Raw genomic sequence first — 22,481 nt, forward strand, 5'->3', positions numbered from 1 at the left:
AGACAGTCAATTTGATTACGGAGAAGTTGTAATTAACAGGATTGTACTTGCTAAGTTCAGCCTTTGATTTAAAAGCAAACATTCCATGTCTCTGAGCATATCTTAATTATTTTCTAATTATTTGCTATTAAATAAAGCAATCTACAAATGGATTAAAGTTGTTCAAAACTACAAAATTTCCATCACTTCCACTCTATCAATACTCAAATTGAGGAGTGCAGGAACAAGCTTGCTTTTCTCTGCCACAGGTCATTCCTACTGCCAGTTATTGCTTGCTGCAGAGTTAGTCTTGCTTAAAATAGTATTCTTCTGAAGCGAGCTTACAAGCAGTATTTTTATGAAGCACTCTGAAAAGTAAATTGCATTGTAGAGTTCCTGCAGGTCCCCAGTAATCTTGTTTTCCATGTCTTGCTAACTCATTTAATGACTGGATCTGTAACTTCCCCAAAATGCTTCCTTCCTAATAACAGTTTTAGCAGTGAAACTTGTAATACGAAATACACTTCTAGGGCCTACATTTTCAGGTTGTCTCTTTGTTAGTCAATCTTTAAACAATGTGTACTGCTTATAAGGAAAGCAAGAAATAAGATTCACCACCCAACAGAGTTATTAGTGAAGTTATCTATTACATCCCTCAGACACTAGTGTGGAAAACCTGGTAAAATCCATTTGATTACATAAAAGAGCCAATGTAACTGATGGAAAATGCCCAAATTAAAACAATTATGAATGTAGTGTCAAGGTCAGTCAGTGAGCATGTACTGCTGTAGTTAGAAAGGTACAGGAAGCTGGCCAGCATTATTTGCTGGCATGACAATGAAAGGTTACTGTGGTGTGGGCTGTTTTTTTTTCCTTCTCCCCTAGTTTTCCAGGTTTTATGGGAGTTCTCCTGTGAGCTTGTCTATTTAATAAATCCCAAGATAAGGCTCCTGCTAAGTAAGGGAAATGCACATGTGTATCTTTCATAGTGGACCTAATCAGAATGCAACCAAAGATATGTTTTGCACTGATCAAGCTGGAACTGGAAAATTCCCTTTTAATAACCTGACAGATACATCTATAGACAAAAATCCACAGGTGTTAAAGACTGGCTGGCTCCACTTGGTTCCCCACAGGAGGTAGACAACTGTCTGAGTTGGAGAATGCTTTAGAGAAGACTCTTGAGTTTACCATTAGCAGGGCTCTCCCATCTTCTCTGGCTGATGAACTGAAAAATGCGGTAAAAATAGGTTCTCCCCACAGCTCCTGGGTTGCCTGCATTAAGGATGAAATTAAACAGGAGTGCAGCTCTGTGGTGACAAACTTAGAACTGAGTTTTAGTTTGTCTATTAGAGTGTCTTGCCTTCCAAAGCAAGTGTGTGAGGCTTTTTGAGCGGAGCTTCCAGTAGACCACTGTGCTCAACAGCCTCTGATAATTCAGAGCTGATTGATAATGCAGTTTCTAAGCTGAAATACACCTTCAAAGTAAAGGACCAAGTGCTGTTCTTGTTATTAGGAACTTTGGTTTGTCTCAGTTGTTATTTCTAGGGAGGAGGTTGTTGCTTTTTTTGTTTAAAAAAAAAAGGTGAAACCAAGCTACTTGTTTACCTAACATGTACTTACTGCCTTGATAATATATATCCATGTATTGTGTTTGACACAGTTTTGTAAACAAGAAAATTACAGCCTAAGCCTCCTTCCATATTCTTCCTCTTTTTAGCCATTATTTCAGTCTGTCGGTAAACCAGACCTGATTGTATATCATAGCAGTGACTTTTACATGTCATACTCTTATAGAATCATAGAATAGTTAGGGTTGGAAAGGACCTTAAGATCATCAAGTTCCAACCCACCTGCCATGGGCAGGGACACCTCACACTAAACCATGTCACCCAAGGCCTTGTCCAACCTGGTCTTGAACACTCCCAGGGATGGAGCATTCACAACTTCCCTGGGCAACCCATTCCTATGCCTCACCACCCTAACAGGAAAGAATTTCCTCCTTATATCCAATCTAAACTTCCCCTGTTTAAGTTTTAACTCGTTACCCCTTGTCCTATCACTACAGTCCCTAACCAAGAGTCCCTCCCCAGCATCCCTATAGGCCCCCTTCAGATACTGGAAGGCTGCTATGAGGTCTCCACACAGCCTTCTCTTCTCCAGGCTGAACTTCTCCAGCCCCAACTTTCTCAGCCTATCTTCATATGGGAGGTGCTCCAGTCCCCTGATCATCCTCGTGGCCCTCCTCTGGACTTGTTCCAACAGTTCCATGTCCTTGTTACGTTGAGGACACCAGAACTGCACACAATACTCCAGGTGAGGTCTCATGAGAGCAGAGTAAAGGGGCAGGATCACCTCCTTTGACCTGCTGGTCACGCTCCTTTTGATGCAGCCCAGGATGCGGTTGGCTTTCTGAGCTGCAAGCGCACACTGAAGCCGGCTTGAGTTCATTTTCTCATTGACCAGCACCCCCAAGTCCTTCTCTGCAGGGCTGCTCTGAATCTCTTCTCTGCCCAGCCTGTAGCTGTGCCTGGGATTGCTCCGACCCAGGTGTAGGACCTTGCACTTGGCATGGTTAAACTTCATGTGGTTAGCATTAGCCCACCTCACAAGTGTGTTGAGGTCCCTCTGGATGGCATTCCAGATGGCATTCTTCTGCCTACAGCTTCACTAGCTCAGATGCCTGGCCTTGGGTGGCTCAGGCCAGGGGAGCCATCAATGGAAGAATGCAGTTTCTAGAGTGGATTGCACAGCCCTTCTGAATTGTGTGTTGCAGTAGCTGATGGCTGCTGTGACATACCATTTGGTCTAGGTCATCACAACTGATTAATTATTTTCTTTTAAGGTATTGGTTAGACAAAAAGGAAATAAATTCTAGCTTTTGTTTGTGACCACAGGGTTGAAATACCACTTGTTATTTCTGAGAAAGGATGTTTGAATGGGTTTATGGACTTGCAAATTTTATAGATTTCACAAAATATCGAATGAGATTAATCGATGTCTGTTTTTTAAACATATGATTAAAAGCCTTATGAGTGAACAGTGAATTTATACTTAAGTTCCCTGAACTTCGATTCTGAGGTTGAATCTTTTTTTCCATCCAGTAGCTACTTACTGACAGTGAGTGTGAAGACTTACGGGACAGCACCAGATTCAAAGGACAGGAGTGTCTCTTGTGCACCTCTCTTAGTATTACATGTAATGGTGCCTTACCACTCTTAACTGACATTAAAGCTGTACTTTGTGCTTTCAAAGCACTGTGCATACTACTTCTCCCCTTCTGTCTTGCAGAGGTGCTGAGGTAAATTTTTACATCTACCATCAGTCTTGCAAAGTAAGCATGAAATAATGACCCGGGAAAGCCATCCATCATTATAACGCAAAAATTCGGTACAGACCATAAAGAAAGCTTTTCCTCTATCCTCTTTTTTAGTAATTAAAAGAAATCAGTTTTACTTCTCAGCAGCGTATTTCTGTATTTGTGTGAATACAAACATTATAGGGCTTGATTCTGTGCATTTGCAATGCATACAGCCTCAGGAGAAGCTGGAGATATTGGATTTGCATCTCCTGTCTCTCCTGGTTTCGGGGTTGCTCTGGATGCCGTAAGTATGAATTAGAGAAGCTCCTGAGGGGCAGTGCCTGGCTTTAGGGACTATTTCAGCTGCCAGGAACTTTACTGTTCTGCCTTCTGCTAGGCTAGAGTATTTTGTATCTCCTGTCACTTATGCCTGTTACAGAGCTGTGAGGAAAGAATCAAGCTCATTTTACAAAGCTGGTGCATCCTATCTGAAAAAGTGCTGTATGAATGTATTGGTGAACACAGAATCCAGCAGTAGGATGTGGAGTGATTTCCCTTCAATCCAGCATTGAAGTAAAGACTGCACTGTCAAGCCCAGAGCTATCGGGGTAGAAATGTTTCTCTGTTAAAAAGTTCATGTGTTCAAAAATCAGGTAGTTTGCAAGTGTGGATACTACTTACTATACACTGAATTATGCACTGAATAATTTCAGTATCATTAGAAAGGCTGCTCTTGGCGTTTGTTTTTGCTGTATTTATCACTTTGAATCTAGAGCATATGCCTAATTCAATGCAAAACTATTTCTGACATGCACAGAGAAGCCCTGAGGTAGATGTTTTGTGAAGATCTGAAAGACAGTGAAAGAAAAAAGAAGCAATGCAGGAAGATGAAGGAGGCAAAGTAGTTTAGGGAAGCTGGTACTGGTGAGGCATGTTTTGAAGGCCAGTGAGAACTTCCTTTAAGCTGGAAGTTGTACACACATGTAACTATCTTGACTAAGAAGTACAAGCATCTCATCCACAAAGACTGAAGAGAGAATGGCATGGATGGTCAGGTCAAAAAGGTAAGGGCTAGCCTGAACTGAGTGCCAAGGAAGACAGGCTGGCTTTGTTACATGGAGAATTGCTGAGTGATCATCTTTTATTTGCAAGAAAACTGATGTCCACTATTGCTTGAATGGGGTGATGGAATTTAAAGAATGAAGGATAGCTTTGTGTTAACAGTTGTTAACTCAGTTGTTAAAATAGTTGAGTTCACTGAAGGCATATTTAGTGAACCAAGATAGGTTTCTGTCAGTCTTTCTGTTTCTTTTTTTTTCATTGAAGATTAAGGTGACCTTGAGTAAAAAGTTTCCTCCGGTGAGAGGGGACAATAATAGCTGCAACAGGAAATTTAGCTAAGGGCATGCAGCTGAGTTTTTTTTCTACTAAGGGGAAATTGGGCTGAAGTAGCACTGTATCAAATTTGGAAATGCAAGCAGAATGTTTGCAAACAGCACAAATAGACCTTATGGCAGAGGGTTGTTACTCACAGCCCAGAAAAGCCTCAGCTTGCTTCATGTATTGTATGAAGAGCAAAATAGCAACAGCTTAAACTGGGACTGCTTTTATCTTTTGTGTGGGAGACAAGAGGCAAAGGGGGCATTTGTCACTTACATGAACTCAATCTGTTAAAATTCCTTTAGTAGATGCCCTTCATAATAAATAAAAATGAAATTAGAAACAAATTCTTAGCATGACAGGACTTCAAATAAAAATAATAATTTTAAAATCCATAACTGAATCAGACCATATAAAAGCTATGTCTAAGGATTCTGTCTTCAGGTACTTCATTCACCCTGAATCGTGAAAATGCACAAAAGCATACACACTGATTATGTGGTAGGGTAGGTCAAAGCTCAAGTCATTAAAACTTCCAAAAAGTTGCATTCCTTTTAAAAGCAATGAAGAAAAAGCTGTGTGATACTCTAAGAATTACTGAAGTTGCTGCTTACCTAAGGGTCAAAATATACTGAGTAGTTAATAAAGGTAGCCAAAGTACTGCATATTCTCTGGAGAAAGCATGAAAGAGACTACAGGAAAATCTTTTTACTCTTGGGAAATAATTCTATTTAGGGAGATGGAGGAGGGAAAAATATAAAGGAAAATCTTGGTTCTTGAAGAATAAGCCTGATACGGTTAGCTCAGCTATAGAGCTGTGTGTGATATGCTTGTGGGGACGGGGGAAGATTTCACAGGAGCTTACTGAGTTGCTGAGGCACACTTGAGAATTATTTATGAGAGGGAAGCATGACTTCAAAGAAATGCAGTTGCTACTGTGTCATGTGATCCTTTCAAAACAGAAGAAACAAAAAGTCTCCTGGCTTTGTGTCCTTGCCCTCCTAACAGTGGTGAATTCATGTTGATGTAAACAGAGAGGAAATGTTTTGTTTTGTTTTTTCAAGACTCATTAATTCCAGTAGCTGAGCCACCACTGGAACTAGTGCATTCTGAAATTCAGTAACCTACTCTCATTATAAGTTCCCTAACCCTGGTATTCTATACCTATGACTCGTTTTTTCTGAATGTTTAGAGCTTACAGGGCATCTATTAATTATTTCATTTTCCCACATAAGTCAACCAAGCCTAGTAGTTTGTAATATTTCACTGGTCCAGAAAGTGTTTACAGTAAACAATATTTGTTTCTAAAACAGAAGTGCACTTGGGTTCAAGTGTCTATATAATTAGTCTGAGCAGTGTAATAATACGTTAAGTGGAGCTGTTTTGACTACTTTAGACACAGCATCGTTTACTGTGCATTAGTAATATACTTCATGTTACGTATTTCAAGACAGTAATACGTCTCTTGCTTTTTCATTTAGCTGTAAAGTGTCTAGTATATTTGAACTGGGCAGCAATTAACAATTAAGTGTTCATGTTTAGGATTCAGTTTATATCTTGGTCTTTAGTTACACTATTAACATTCACGTGGAAATAGATTTGCCCTTAGAAGACTGCAACAAATTCTGTATGTATAAGCAGAAATTGAATCACTACACATGCCAAATAAACCAGTGGCATTTCTGTGGAGTGTATGACATAGCATAAGTTGAGTTTTACATTGCAGGAGTGTGGCTGTTATTTGTTCAGGTACTCGGTGATGTGTTTCCTACTGATCCTTAAAAGCAGAGCGGGATGTCAACTACTTATGTTGGTGAAATCTGAAATCTCCTATTTCCTTTTGTGATGTTTCTTAGGAACATTGTCAGTATTTGGGGTTTTTTAAAACCTTTAAATTCAGACAGCAAAACTGGGTGCATTCTGACAGCTGGATTACCAGTGCTGTGCAGAAGCAAGATTATTTTTTATTTCTGCTTTGAAGCTCTTTTTTACTCTGTATAAGAAGGTAGAACAGCTCTTTCCACTATAGTTTTACGTAGGACCTCATGACCAAGTGTTAACTTTTATGATTCCAAACCATCACCTACCAATATCTAGGGCAGTACTGCATGGTGCTTTTTAGACTTACTATCTGAACTGTCCTGTCCCTGTTATATATCATCTTGAAAGTTGTATTACAAACTCATTATCTGGCTTCCGACTCCTGCAGAACCATTCTGTCAGTTGGTCTTGTAAGACTTGTCTCCAGTACCAGTCTGTTGGTACACAAGGCAGATGTTAGAAATAGTAAATGTTGGCAATCGCTTCTGACTACATCCCTGTGCTCATGACCATCTATGTCCAGGTGGGGCCTGGGCTGGAGGGAAACGGGAAGCTTAGCAGACAGATTGCATGCAGCACTGCAGCTTCTGAGTGAGCTGCAACTGCTTCTGCCAGGATTTGGCAGTCTGGAGTTGAAGGCAACCTCAAAGTCTGACAACTTGTCCCCAGGGCCGCTGTGCTCATTATGTGTCAACTGTGAAATCTTATCAGAACAGTGGTTTGGTTTAAAGAGCATTAGGCTGTTCTATTGTTCAGTCAGAATTTCTCAAGGAAATTCATAACAAATGGACCCTGGAGCAGCAGCTTTGCTGCTCCGCGTACTGAGTACTGTTGTGCTGGTAAGTGCCTTAAGGCCATTATCCTAGCTAAGGCATATTCTTCCCTTTCAGGTACTTGGTCCTTGTGAACTGCAATTAGTATTATCTGCCTTTTCAAACAAGAAGTTGGGGAATATACCTGATTTTCTTCTTTCTCAGTACAGTTAATAAACCCTTGACTGCAAGCAACTGCAGTGGGTTCATTTTACATACCTGCTGGCAGCACTAAGGCATTACACATACTGAAGGGAAAACTCAAGTCAACAAACAAGCCCCCAGTCTCATCAGTTGTTTCTTTGGATTATGTTCTAATATAGGTACTCAAACAGATATGTAGGCTCTGGGCAAAAAAAAAGCATACCTGTGGAAAACATCTGGTTCTTTTTGGTTTTTTTTGTTTGTTTGTTTTTAAATGGGACTTCAGCAAAACAGCAGGAGTACTCTCAGCCCTTCTGTGAAGCTTGCACCTCCCTTGGTGTGTGAAGAGATCTGAAGAAAGTGAAAAATCTGTCAGCATTATGAGTTGCTGTATTATAATTAAACTTGGAAAAAATAGTGACAAAATTTCTTACATGTACATTTTGCAGTTCTGGTGACCTAAGCTGTTTTATGTGGTTGAAGTAAAAAAACATGAATTATGCTTTTGGAAATGGCTAAGAACTCTGGGTTCTTTCAGCCAGAGAGGGTGGTTATGACTACAGTCCATAAACTAGAAAGACATTGTCATTTTATGGATGAAGTAAAGAATACTAAAGAATGCCTAAGGAAGTATAAAATTTAATCTGAACCCAAGTTCTGTGATTGGCACTTATAATGTGTCTTGTTTAAAAATATTTAAGTAGGGAGCTGTTAATTGAGGGCTGTTTCATTTATAGTTCTGCTTGTTGAATAATTCCTCCAAACCTAAAATCTCAGGGTTCTGAAACATTTTGACTTGCTTAGGCACTAATCCTTTTGTTACTTGGAGAATATTTTAGAAGGCTTTAGTCATCGTTGTCACTGACGTAGATACTTTGCTAATTTAAGCTCATGGATATGGATGATGAGCATGAATAACTTTTTTATTTCAGGTTGATACTCATATCCATGCTGCTGCTTGCATGAACCAGAAACACTTATTAAGGTTTATTAAGCACACATATCAAACGGAGCCGGACAGGATTGTTGCAGAGAAGAAAGGCAAGAAGATGACTTTAAAGCAAGTCTTTGAAAGCCTTCACATGGATCCTTATGACCTCACTGTAGACTCTTTAGATGTCCATGCAGTAAGTCTATCAAACTGACAAAGTAAACAAGAAAACACTTAGGTTTTTTTCAGTGTGAAATTCTGGTTTCTACAGTTTTTGCATGATAACTTACCAAATCAGAATTTGAACTCATGCATTACTTTGCATGTTTGACATAAATTAGCATAGGCTTTTTCTTGTATGTGCCTTTCCTTGCTAGGCAATTTAATTTATAAACTATAGTGTGTGCTTAAATCCATGGTTATTTGGGGTTTCTTCCTACTCCAGGGTCGTCAAACATTTCATCGATTTGACAAATTCAATTCGAAGTACAATCCAGTTGGTGCCAGTGAGCTGAGGGACTTGTATTTGAAAACTGAGAACTACATTGGTGGTGAATATTTTGCTCGTATGGTCAAGGTAAGTGAGGTTCAAGCTTTTCCAGCTACAGAGAAATTAAGATTTGTAAAAGGTATGTGATGTCATAATTGTATCTGGAGCTAACAGTATGATTAAGTGATTCCGGGTACTGGCCTTGCTCTGGCAGTTCATCAGAGAAAGACCTCTGCTAAGTCAGCCACTGCTGCTTTCTAAATCATTTTATGAGGTAGAAACTCATACACATAACCTGTGTATGAGTTCAAAGCAGTGCTGGGTACAGTTTCGAATTAATGGAGAGCAGCCAAAAGTCAATTCACTGGTTTAATATTTTGCGAGGATGTAGTAGGCTAGTGACAGCTGCTAGGGAAGGAGGGGCTAGGGCAGTGCCTCTGCATGAAACTGTACCTGCATGTGTGCACAGGCTTCAAATTGATTTCTTACAACCAAAGAATTTGTAGCTTTCATGAACTAGATGTCAGCTTTTCTTAAACATACAGAAGTGCTTGTCTGAAATTAACAGCCTTAAAATTGCTTACAACCATGCATTTTGGGTCAGATTCTCTATTGGTCTGCATATTTTATGTAGTCACTACAGTTTAAATAGTGTCATTCTGAGTTACCAATTTTAAACATGTCTTACAAAGGTGTTAGCAATAACTGCACAATATTGTCCTCTAAAGCTAGGTGTTACAGTTAGTTACAGTGAACTGATTCTGAGATAGCTTGCCAGCAGAATATTTAAATGCCTAAAGTAAAATAACCAATTAATAGACAAAAGATTCCCTTTTTATCTTTAAAGAGTGAAAATACAATTATGTCTGGTCTGAGGAAAATAGAATAATAAATATATTACTAGGTGTAAATGATCTTCAGTGTCCATATTAAAGCAAATATATTTATTACTTAATAGGAAGTAGCCCGTGAACTAGAAGAAAGTAAGTACCAGTATACAGAACCCCGCTTATCCATTTATGGACGGTCTCCAGATGAATGGCTGAACTTGGCAAAATGGTTCATTAAGCATAAAGTTTATTCCCCTAATATGCGCTGGATAATTCAGGTTCCCAGAATCTAGTAAGTAATCAGGAGCTCTTGGTAATTTTAATAGTTTGAAATCATACCAATGATTCGTTTTGATTTCTGATATTTTTTAGATGGTTTATGAGCTTTCCTGGAGTTCCATTTATAAGCAACAGCCTGGGAAATTTATTTTTGACCATTGCTGCAATTTTCCTGACAGTGTGGGGGTGGAAGACAGGAGATGGGGTTTGAATCTATTCTTTATGAAGCTATTCAAAACTACTGTGAATTAGTTGTAAGTCTGAAGACACTAAAAATAAAAAATTACAACTGGGTGAAATTAAGCTGCATTCAAGGGCAAGTTAAAACACAGTTATTGATGAAAATAAATCACCTCTTGAATTCCATAACTGTGAACTGTTACCACCAGACTTCCTTAAGATTGGTGACTAAATGACAGTGAACTTGGAAATGCAACCCTGGTTGCTGATTTGCAAGCTTAAATCAATATCAGTTTTTCTTAGTTTTTAAGCATTCTTTGTGACTTTGATAAATGGTTGTTTGTTTCTAACACATATATTATAATAGTGTCCCTTGATAATTTTGTCAAGTCTTAAAGCTGCGCTTCATGTTTTGAAATTGCATAGTTGGAATATGAGTAGAGAAAGAGCTGTCATGGTTCCATGTATCCCCCAGAGTGTGTTTCTCATTAGGGAGAAAGTGTCTGTCCTTTAATTTCTTATGTAATGATTTCTTATGTACACAGCAGAATCAACACCTTCATTAAGTCATGCACTTAATGACACACTGAAGTACTGTCCCTCTGTTCTGAGAGGCTCACTAAAGCAGAATGAATATTCTACTTTTGTTTGAAGTAGTTAACGACTTTGGAAAACAGAATGTTTCAGGAGAGGTAATTCCTTATCTCACCTATTGATATTTGGATTGCTGTAAAGGAAAGGGTCACTCTTTTTGAGAGAGCATCTACCCTTGCACACTGTCTCTATTTTTGGAGTGCTCAGGAGCTCCAGCAGAGCCTGGATGAAGCAGAGTGGCAGGAGGTGCAGGAAATGGAGCACAGAAACAAGCCCTGCCCTAACATAAACTTTTAATTTCTTAATCCTGGCAGAACTGAAGCTGTAGAATAAACTCAAATAACAACAAATGTGAAAGTGGAGGAAAAATAAAAGCCTGTTAAAGAAAGGTCAAAACTGTGTATTTTTTCCTCTTCAGTGACATATTCAGGTCAAAAAATATTCTGCCTAGTTTTGGGAAGATGTTGGAGAACATCTTCGTACCTTTGTTTGAAGCAACAATCAACCCCAAAGACCACAAAGAATTGCACCTTTTCCTCAAATATGTAAGTATATTTGGATTTTCTCTCTCACATGAAACAGATCCTCTCCTACTCATAAATTTTGTTTGTCCACAGCTGTTTCCAGACACTAAGATCTTCCTCCTCCATAGATTACTTGTATTACTGTTTTACTGGCAATTTAATAAAAGCCTGGGTAGGGTCCTGTTGCTAAATAGTTGCTATTTATTTCCCTGAAACAGCTCATCACCTCTTTATCTGCCCTCTCAGTAATCCTCACTATGACCGAAAGACATTTGCATGCTCTTGTGCAGAGGGAACATAGTAATCCAGGATGCGCACCGCGAGCTTGCCTCTAGGACTGGCCTTCAAAAAGGAGGCAACTGAGAGGAAGCATTGTGTAGATCCTGATGGGACTCAGTAGTGCGGATGTAGCTGCTGGGACATGATTAAAAGACATTTCCAAGTATGCCCCAGTTCAGAACTCTGAGGTTTCCTGGGAGCCTCTGGCCTTCAGCTGCTTTTCAGATAACAAAACTAGATGAGTTTAAAGGATTCTAATCCGGATCTGAGGGAATTTTACAGGCTTTTGTGCACCTGGGCCTCTTCTTTGTCTCAAAAAAAAAAAAGGGGGGGGTGTGTGAAACTGCCTTCAAGTAAACACATTACTCCTGCTATCTGCAGGGAGTGGTAGGAGGGTAGGGCTGCTAGCATAAGGAGGAAGTGAAGAAGGAGGACTAGTTGCTTTGTACAAGCACGTCCTGAAGGAAAAGTAACATTGACATTTGCTTCTTGAAAACACTGATTTCTGTTAGTCTCTTCTCCCACCAGGTGACTGGCTTTGACAGTGTTGATGATGAGTCCAAACACAGTGGCCATATGTTCTCTGACAAAAGCCTTAATCCTGACCTCTGGACCAGTGAGAAGAATCCCCCATATAGCTATTATTTGTATTATATGTATGTGAACATCATGTTGCTAAACAACCTCAGAAGGTAAGTAGTCATTTTTTACAAGCTTTCAGAAAGAAAAATAGATAATCTTTGTCTTAATCTAAATCAGTGTCTGGATCATATATCTGTTGAAGCAAAGGTTATCTTGAATTATTTTAGAGAGTCCAAAAGGAGCACACAAGTTATTTTGAAAACGTTAACTGCAAAATGAATTCAAATGCAATAATCAGAAATTGTAAAGGCATCTGGTTAGTATACTGGTTTGACACAAAACTGACGGTTGACCTTGGCTTGGATTCATAGTGGATTTCCAAATGTAACTATTGGTAGCTTGCTATCTCCTGGTAATTTAAGAGGTACAAAGTTATGTTGTGAAATACTGGTTTTAGGGCTGCTGCTGTTACCAAAGATAGACAAAAGAGGACATAATTATAAACTGCACATCTAGCTAACTTACTTTAGCATGCATATTGACTCATTCAGTTTTACTGCCTTTGAGACCAATGTCTAGGCAAGTAATGCAGAGAGGTATGATTCTGAATGTGAGATCATGACTGTAAAAGCAGATTTTGGCATCACGCTCAGTAAAGCCTGAAATTCAACATCAGGTTATGTTCGCAGCTTTGTGGCTGACTCACTGAGTGATCTGCACAACTGACTCAAATTGAGGCACAGTGGAGTTATCCACTGATATTACAGTGTCATCACGTACCTTGCAAGAATTTGGTTCATTATTATTTATAAAATATTTTTGAATTTTCTTATAGGAGTTGCACAGACCTGTCATTTTCACAGGTCTTATGCAAGTTAACATTTAAAATGTTATTTCTTCTCTCCCCCTGTTACCTCAAGCATTTCTTTCTTGACCACCCAATAGAATCAAAACTCACGATAAAAACATCAAGTGGAAAGGACACAGTACAGCAGCTGATATTGAAGTCATCCCTTTCATCATACATTTCTTTCTTACCTCAAAATCATTTCAACTACTATTTGAAAATCTCCCTAGGTAATAATTAAATATTCTTTATAGCTAGGTGAGATAATGACACAATACATCAATGAGTCAGTAAAACTGTTCACCCTGTTAAATGTACTATTTGAGGCACCACAGCCAGTCCATTAGAAGACTCTTTTATGCTTTTCGTAGTATTAGCAAAGTCATTATATCCTTGCATCCATTTTATGGAGAAATGTGACTAAACTTCCATCCTAAAAATTCCTCATTACTTTAGCACTCCTTGTTGAAATTCTTTGCTTTGAATATATCTAAATCTCAATACTTATGGGACATTTGTCTTCACTGAGTAATAGGGTCCATTATAACCTAAAACTCAGCATAATTTTTAATACAGATGATAAAATAGTTCTAGAAATTGTAGTGTTAAGTCTAGTGTAACAACTAACACTTCCTGTGCAGCTGAGGCTGTGGCTTCATGCTACACTTAATGTGGTGAGATGGCAGGTTGTCACTGTACTACATAGTGTTCGCTAACTCTCGGCAATGTGCTTCCACTGCTTCCCTCATTTTGAATATAGGAATTATGCAGCCATAGGTTGCATCAGTTCACTTAGCTTTCCTTCCCCTACTTCCTGCAGCTGAAAACAGTTTGATAACTGTTCACCCAATATTAAATGATTGCTAAATGAGATATAACTGGAGAAGGAAAGAAGGAAGGCACAAATATGTTAGATGATGGTAGGGGGTTGGGTATAGGGACCTGCCCCTTTCAACAGCAGCCTGATTAGATGTCACACCAAACTGTATGAAAACGTGTAACTTATTAATTCCCATATCAATGCTAATTATATGCAAAATAGATAAAAACCAGTGCATTAACAGTGCAATTTTGGTAGTGGAACTTGCTTTTAATCTCCTTAGGGAAAGAGGCATGTGTACTTTTCTGTTTCGACCGCACTGTGGAGAAGCTGGGTCTATCACACACCTTGTATCAGCCTTTCTGACAGCAGACAACATTTCTCATGGATTGCTACTGAAGAAGGTAACCTAAACTAATCACTCTCTGCTTAGACATCAGTCACTGGTTCAAACAGCAGTTGCAAAATTGATTTTGTCTGGCAGCCCAAAATCAGTTTTCTTAGCAAGGCACAAGTAACTCTTCACTTCAACTGGAAATCCCACCTGGAGTACTGTGTTCAGCTCTGGGACCCCCAGCATAAGAAGGATGTGGACCTGCTGAAGCAGACCCAAAGGAGATGATCAGAGGGTTTCTGCACTGCTAAGAAGACATGCTGCGAGGGTTGGACTTTTCAGCCTGGAGATGAGAAGGTTCAGGGGAGAGAGCAGCATTCCAGTACCCAAAGGGGCCAACAAGAAATCTGGAAAGGGACATTTTACAAGGGAATGTAGTGACAGAACAAGGGGTAATGGCTTTAAACTGAAAGAGGGTAAATTTAGACTAGATATTAGGAGGAGGCTCTTTACTGTGAGGGTGGGTAAGACACTGGAACAGGTTGTCCAGAGAAGCTGTGGCTGTCCCATCCCTGTCAGTGTTCAAGGCTAGGTTGGATGCGGCTTTGAGCAACCTAATCTAGTGGAACGTGTCCCTGCCTGTGGCAAGTGGTTGGAACTAGATGAGTTTTAAGGTCCCTTCCAACCCAAACCATTCTGTGAAATAAATAAGCTCAGCTGAATTTTCTATTTAAGCTACAAAACCAATATTTTCCAAATTATGTTAAAGCTATGTCTTTATAGGGAAGATCAATTGTTCAGATATGTCAAGGACTTGACAGCACTTGCAAGCAGACCTAAAATGGAAAAAAGCTGCTTAGACTTGTTGCTACTTCCTGGTTTAGATCCCAGAAGAACTTAAGACAAGCTCTGGTTTCTTCTGCAGAGGGACAAAGGTCATTTTCCCTTACTGGCATCCCTGTAATTCAGGGTTCATTCCGAAATTCATTAAGGTTATGATTATTTACATCTAGAGTAACTGGGATCAATTGATTAAGAAATTTAACATAGCTGAATAGCATGATAGTAATATTTTTTTACAGCTTGCTGCTTGTGACAGGACAAATGTTATCATTCCTGGTGTTACCAGTTAATGAAAACTATCACGTAAGTCATCCCCCAGGCCAGTGTCCTGTAATTAAAATAATTGGTCAGTAGGTGGCAGACTTGCGCTGAGCTTATTGTAATTTTTTGGAAAACGTTCTCATGTAAGTTGGCTTTTCTGGTTAATGCTGTAAAATTCTCTCTGTGTTTGTTAACATATACAAGAAAAAAAGAAAAATCTTGCCTAAAATCATGTCTGACGTTATGTTCAGAACCAGAAATACCTAATATTAGAACCAGAATAGTACTAAGGCTGTATGTGGCCAAAGCATTCTTCTCTTCACTCTCTTCTGCTTCGCCCAGTGCAATAACCTGGGATAGCAGATGATAACAATAACAACGATAATAATAACAGCACTTACTAGGTTTACATGTTGGTTAAGTAAAAATAGCAATAAAGATGAGGTGACCTCAAAAGGTTTATATTATGTGCAACAGCCACATATTATGTGCAACAGCCACACATGACGTATAATAAAACTTTTCTGCACCTAAAATTTACCTGTTGGACTTCAGTTTTGAAAAACTTAGCAGTTCTTACACATCTGTTTCCTGTGACTTTTAGGTTTTGGGGGAGGGTATGCAGTTAGTATCAAACGCAGTGCCCTGCATAGTCATATATAATTACTAATCTGCAGTAACATTAGTCACTGTATTTTTAAAAGAATGACATATATGTTGAAGAATGTAAATTATTTTTATAAAAATCTGTAACATTTAAAATTCAGACTTTAAAATATTTTCTAAGTCATAGTTTAGTGTCAACCAAATTTTCTGGATCTTATTCCTCCCTCTGTAATGCTGTTTCCATTTTATCCAAGGGAAATACTTTTTTTCATTAGCCCATATTACCATTAAACGCTGACTGTGTTCTGTTTTGCAGAGTCCTGTCCTCCAGTATCTTTATTATCTTGCACAAATACCCATTGCTATGTCCCCACTTAGTAACAACAGCCTGTTCCTGGAGTACTCGAAAAATCCACTACGGGAGTTTCTACATAAGGGACTTCATGTCTCTCTCTCCACGGATGATCCTATGCAGTTTCATTATACAAAGGTAAGAACAAGAAACACTTGTCTTTGAATTTGGCAACCGTACTAAATAGGCCCAGAACAACCTGAAAGCTATTTCATATCATTGCTTAGGATACCAAGTTTCATGTCTTCCAGTCACTTCATTCATTATCTTTCCTCATTCTCAGTCTACTCACTGTTAGGTTTCAGAGGGAAATGTCTGATTTCCTAATTATGTTTCTTTTGTACTCTTGCTTCTCCAGTGTTGGCTGTTGAAGTATAGAATGAAGGATGAGGCTGAAGGGAGGTTTGAGCCTTCATAAACAATCCTCTAGAGTGCCAGGAAAGTCCAGTTTCCTTACTAATAAATGTGGGGAAGTACATTACAAAACCACAATGTGGAATCTCTGAAGATGACAGCTGTTTGCTCAGTGAACTGATTCTTGCCTTTTGGTGGCCTGGCAGGACAGAACTCCCTGGTCATTGGTTCTGATGCTCCTGTTTTGCGGTTGGCACTGACTTGAGTCATGTTATGCTTTACAGTGGCCTGTACGTTGCTCAGTTCTCTGAGTTGTGAGCACAAGTTGAGCTCTGGTGTGCTTCACTCAGGCTTCTGGTCCATGACATGTCTCTGCTAGAAAAGACAGCTTCTGTGAGGGCTTGCCGCATGGGTGTAATGCCTCACCAGCAGAGCTACACATAGTGTGGAAGACTGTAAGCTGTGACAGCCCATTCATTAGTCACACCCAACCTCCTTGTGTGGAAGGTCAGAAGTGAGAAATTGCCCAGTTATCTGTCTATGTAGACATTTGTTGAAAGAGTTACAAGACTAGATCCTCCAAGGCGTTTATTTTCCCTGGGATCTCATTTGAAATGCCTCTAAGGATCCTGACTGGGGGCTACAGTTTCTTAGCCTAAGATCACTGGATACCCCATGCCTATTATTTAACAGTTGCCCTTGAGAAGTATGAAATCAATAATGCTTTTTAGTAGTAATTGTGATGTTAAAATCTTCAAATATCTAATTTTTCACAGCTACCTAAACAGCATGTGTGAATTTCTTTAATAATGAGTACGTATCTCGGTATACATCCTATTTACATCTAATTTAAACATATTTTGGTGATACAGGAAGCTCTCATGGAAGAATATGCTATTGCAGCCCAGGTGTGGAAACTAAGTACCTGTGACTTGTGTGAAATAGCAAGAAACAGCGTACTGCAGAGTGGATTGTCAGATAAGGTAATTATGGCTGAAAAGATCCCTTTTTGCAAGCATCAGGGCAAGTAGGAACTGTGAAGTCAGTAGTCTCAAAACTGAATAGGAGGTGCTTCTGTGATGTATTTGCACACACCCCTATTCTCTCTTCCAGAAATCTTCACAAAGTATCTGCTGTGCAGTCTTACATTTTAAAAAGTATTAACATTACATGTTTTCCCAAAACATGCAGAGAGCAGATCCATGTTTAGACTTGGCTCTGCCTCCAGTCCCAAACCTTTAATTATTTGGGTGATATCCCTCTGCCAGCAATTTCATAAGTCATGTGTTGGTTTGAGTATAAAACAAACTGTCAAAAGCAAGACGTGTTTGCTAAGAAGGGAGTACTACAGAAATCCCTTTTGGCTTGAAAATTCCATACATCCATGGTTTTCTCTACAACTTAATTTAGATCATCTTCTCTTCTGTGTAATTTTAAAACATTGTCTCCAAGGAGCTGGTATGTGAAGGGGCTTTATTAATATATTCTGCTGTTTCTTCCAGTATTCTTTAGTGACAACTACAGATTTTCCTCTTGTGCAATATTTAACTAGCAAAAGAAATCTAAGTCTCTTTTTGACCTCTGACATGAGAGGTGCAGTAGTGAAGACAAGTAGTTTTAGCAAGCCAGACTGAATGCAGTGCTGAGTAATTATATATGTAACTTTGGCCTTAAAATCTCCACAACTGGTTAAGACTCTGAGGCAAAGATCAGTGGCCAGCTGGCTGAAGCTGCTCTTTTCACTTGCACTGGAGTCATTCAGCTAACAAACACTCAGCCAATAAATCAGATCAATTCAACTGACTTCTTCCTTTTCATATTTAATCCCACTCGCAGGAAAAACAGAAATTCTTAGGGGTGAATTACTGTAAAGAAGGGCCTGAGGGAAATGACATTCGAAAGACAAATGTTGCACAGATCCGGATGGCCTTCAGGTACGAGACACTGTGCAATGAACTTAGTTTCCTGTCTGATGCTATGAGAACAGAAGAGATTTCTACTCTGACAAAGTAATTATAAACTCAAAGAAACCAGAACATCCCACTCCTAAGAAGGAAAAATTGCTGACTAACATTAAATCATCTGTCTTTGATGCTACCAAGACATAACTGAACAGTACAGAGAAAAAGATTATCTATTTATGGAAGGTAAACAGTGTTTGCCATTATTTTTAATGCATTATTCTCATTGCAAAACCTTCAGTTTTTATCAGCATTAGGCTTTGTAAGATGGCTGTAAATAAAAAATGCAAGCTCAGACTCATGTAATATTTGTCTCATGCTGTCTTAACTGTACACTGTATTGTAGCTTGGAAAACAACAGAGAATATTCATAGCACATCTGTGATATGCACCTTACGATTCTGCAGATGTGGACAATACACATCCATCTGGTTTTGTCCTGCTAGTCTCAGCAGCAGTCATGGCATTTAGCACTTGTAAGTTTAACCCTTTATCATTAGCAGTTTGTATGGGGTGCATAATTTTGAGGCTAGCCTTTCGTTCTGGAAGGTGTTCTGACACAGTTTTTATCTTAATGTTTCAGACTGGAAAACAAGAAAAACAGAATCAGGTAGTCTTGTTTAATGACTAACTACTTCCTGTTGTCATGTAGGATATCTGTGAAGAACAGCAGATTAATGCTTTTTAATCTAGTAAGTAGAAAACAGTGTCAAATTCATCACTATTGTATGTTGTAATAATGAGTCTAATTATATCATGAAAACTTTGCCTTGAAAGGTGAGAATACTTTTTTTATTGGTTTGTAATGGGAATATGTGGATATGCCAGTTTAAATTACTTAGAAATTCACACAAATAATTTTGGTTGCATGTAAAGAGAAATTTTTTACTTGAACAAAGGAAGTGTTCTTATGAATCAGTGGTAGAAACTCCAGACTTGGGTTCTGGTCCTACTTCTGACATCTTTTTTACACATTTGCATTAGTTTGTATTTTAGTTAGTTAGAGTTGAATGAGAAGTCAAACTGGCTATTTGTACAGAAGCTAGCCCACTTGAAACATGGCATTTCAAATTATGTTAAACTTTATATTTATGACAGAGTGGCTAGTAAAATACAGCTACCGGAATATTTATTTATCACTTTCACCCTTTTTTCTATTTGCTCATCCTTCTTAAGATACAGTACTACACATTCAGAAAAGATTAAAGGTTATAACATGATAGCATTTATGTACTGTGGAAACTGCATGTAGTTTCACACCCAAAAAAGAGTTGAGGCTAGGGGCAACACAGGATGTTGATGCCTTTAAGTCCAACATTACACTTCTTGAGACCTAGATTCCCTAAGCTACGATAACAAGCCTATGGTTGGAGCCTTTGGGATCTCATGTAATACAGAGGGAGGTTAGGCAGCTTCAGACAGTAACTGAAAATTCACCTACAAGAAGGGCAAATAATGAATACTAACGAGTCAAGCCTCACTAGACTTTGAGCCCTGTATGTTTTGCATCAGACAATGTGTGCCACTTCATTCCTTAGGCTATGCCCTTCCTCCAGGGTTTGGTCACCTACATCCTTCCTTTCAAGAGCTGATCAGGTCTCACTTCCCCTTGTAAATGCAGCCAGAAGTAGCAGTGGTGACATCACCAGTAGCAAATGACTCATTAATGGCATAAATGTATATAGGCATTGAAGACATACACTCTCCCTTTAGGCTGTGGCACGTCAAAGCAGTACCTACAAGGACATGTTTTAAATGTACTTGCTGTCCTAAAATGGTGATTGCAGGGAAATGGCACCAAAGTAAGGGAAGGAGGAGTTCCTTATCACCTCCTATAACTGTGCAGCCCCGTAAGAGCCCCACAGGAGACTAAACCTAAAGAGCTTTAGGAAGCAGCCTGGAAGTAAGCCTGCTCTGAGGGAGACCAAGGCACAGGAACAGAGTTCTGGCCATCCAGTCACTATTACAGTGTGTCATGCATAGGGGCTGCAGTGATTGCAGACATTGTTAATCTAAAATATGGTTGCATATTGACAGGTGGTGGGAGACTTGACTTCAGCTCTTCAGCTACCTAGCCTAATGTCTGCAGTGTTCAACTGCTGCCAGACTTTGTACTCCTAGTGCAGCTAAAAAACTGCTACAGCAAAACTGTGCTACGCTGCTCAACTGTACAATAATGCAATGGTCCAAAGTTCTTAAGTCAGCAGTGCCTGTTGGCTTCACTGTTAAACTTCAGCAGTTCATATAATCCATTACCAGGATTGATGAATGTAGTTTTCTTAGGACAAAGTCTGAAAACAGTGGTTCAAACATTTTAGCTGCATAAAATTCAGATACCTTGTTTTCTTTAGTACAACTTACTAATCAATTCTTATCAACATAACATTAATTACCTGAGAAAAGCATCTGTGTCCAGGTGAAATAAGTAACATGCTTGGTTTGAAGAACCTAAATTGTAAGTATTTTCATCTGACAAACATTACTGTACTTGGATTGTTTCACCTTAATACTGCTACTAGTGTCGCTTTTGTTGTCACTTAGATCTCTTATTTAGTTTTATTATTATTATACTAAATTTGTGTATGTTTAATAACTTTTCATCTTTCCTTACCTCAAACTCATCAGGTTCTAATATGTCTGTAGCTCTTACTAAAGAAAAAAACACAAACTGGATTTGAATATACAGTTAATGGACAGTAATTAGGATTTTGACAATAATAACATGCAAATGGCCACGAGCACAGTCTGCTTTCTGGGCTTCCATGTGTGCTGCTGTTAAGTTGAGCTAATAGTGTTGTATTTAGGGGAACAAACCTGACATCCTTTCATGCTTCCATAACTACACCTCTTTTGGTCATCTTTTAATTAGGCAAAAGTTACTGATTCTCAAGTTTAGTTTAAAATTCAGCTGCTTTTTTTTCCAAGTTGCACTTTTGTTCTAGTGTATGGCTGTTCAAAATAACCTTGCAGTCTGAGGATATGTGTATAATGAAGGGCAGGTCCAGTGTGAACTACATTTACTCTAATGCAAGACAGGGCAGTAGCTGATTCTCCTTGCCCCCCCAGTGTTGAGACCAAACCTGGTTACATCACAGCTTGTGTTTTACTCAGACAAAAAGGGACTTGGAAGAACATCATTGTAGGTGGTTACTGGGGTGGGTGTTGGCTTCAGAATGGGAGACTGTCCTATTTTCTCATCATTTCATTGGTGTTAAGGTTCAAACATTATTCAAGATTTCCTTAAATATTAGCTCAGAGCATTTTATACTTTCATGTAAAATGGTTAATTATGGTTATTTGATGTTTACAACATATCTATCAGAACAGTTTCTAGTGATGCTCTTCCATTCTGTTATATTCCTTTAGCAAACTTCAGGCATTTGCTCTGCTGCTGGGTTATGCAAGTCCACCTCAGAGCCACCTTACCTTCTGCTGTCATTTTGTTCTTTGTCACTAAACCTTTCTGTTCTATTTGCCTAGTTAAAATCTAAGTCTGAAAAAGGTGGGTGGGGGGAAGGATGTCTGTAAAAACTGCTTTTTCTTTCTGTGCCTGGGTTAAATCATGTTTATCTTTTGCCTCTTGTGGAAGCATTAAACATTAAAACAATAAATAAATTATAAAATAATATGGTATATCTTTTGTCTGTGTATACCTCTCAGTAAGATAATGTAGCTGCTCAGAATCTCTGCATTCAAGCAGAACTAATCCTGTTAGCAGTACAGACAACCAAACCAAAATTAAGGACTACCACAGCATGAAAACTGAAAAAAAAACGACAACCAAAAATGAAACTGCAGTGGAGACAGAGAAGATAATAACCAATATTTACGAGAAGGAGCTAAAAGCTTATCTGACTGTCGTGATTTAAGCCCAGCTGGTAATTCAGTACCATGCAGCCGTTTGCTCACTCCCCACCCTTCCTCCCCCTGCTCCTGGAGAGATGGGGAAGAGAATCAAAAGAATGTAACTCCCACAG

General features: G+C 38.9%; 1 protein-coding gene across 5 annotated transcripts in view; it reads left to right on the top strand.

The window, feature by feature from the left end:
- The window catches only part of AMPD3 (adenosine monophosphate deaminase 3), a 35,160-nt gene extending 13,030 nt beyond the window's left edge, over window positions 1-22,130 (top strand). For 4 of the 5 annotated variants that reach the window (XM_061380441.1, XM_061380438.1, XM_061380442.1 and 1 more), the window contains 9 exons: window positions 8,370-8,564; window positions 8,814-8,945; window positions 9,817-9,980; window positions 11,160-11,286; window positions 12,073-12,236; window positions 14,077-14,197; window positions 16,154-16,327; window positions 17,416-17,526; window positions 18,380-22,130. In XM_061380441.1, coding sequence (XP_061236425.1) covers window positions 8,370-8,564; window positions 8,814-8,945; window positions 9,817-9,980; window positions 11,160-11,286; window positions 12,073-12,236; window positions 14,077-14,197; window positions 16,154-16,327; window positions 17,416-17,526; window positions 18,380-18,556 — 1,365 coding nt within the window. In that variant the 3' untranslated portion in view covers window positions 18,557-22,130. Of the gene's footprint in view, window positions 1-8,369; window positions 8,565-8,813; window positions 8,946-9,816; window positions 9,981-11,159; window positions 11,287-12,072; window positions 12,237-14,076; window positions 14,198-16,153; window positions 16,328-16,547; window positions 16,632-17,415; window positions 17,527-18,379 lie in introns of those variants that run through there. The other variant, XM_061380440.1, reaches the window with a different exon arrangement.
- Window positions 22,131-22,481: the final 351 nt, after the last annotated feature.

The sequence above is a fragment of the Neopsephotus bourkii genome, unplaced genomic scaffold (genome assembly GCF_033783945.1).
Source record: "Neopsephotus bourkii isolate Nb327-2 ecotype Australia unplaced genomic scaffold, CSIRO-AGI_Nbou_v1 NB_1792, whole genome shotgun sequence".
Taxonomy (NCBI): domain Eukaryota; kingdom Metazoa; phylum Chordata; class Aves; order Psittaciformes; family Psittacidae; genus Neopsephotus; species Neopsephotus bourkii.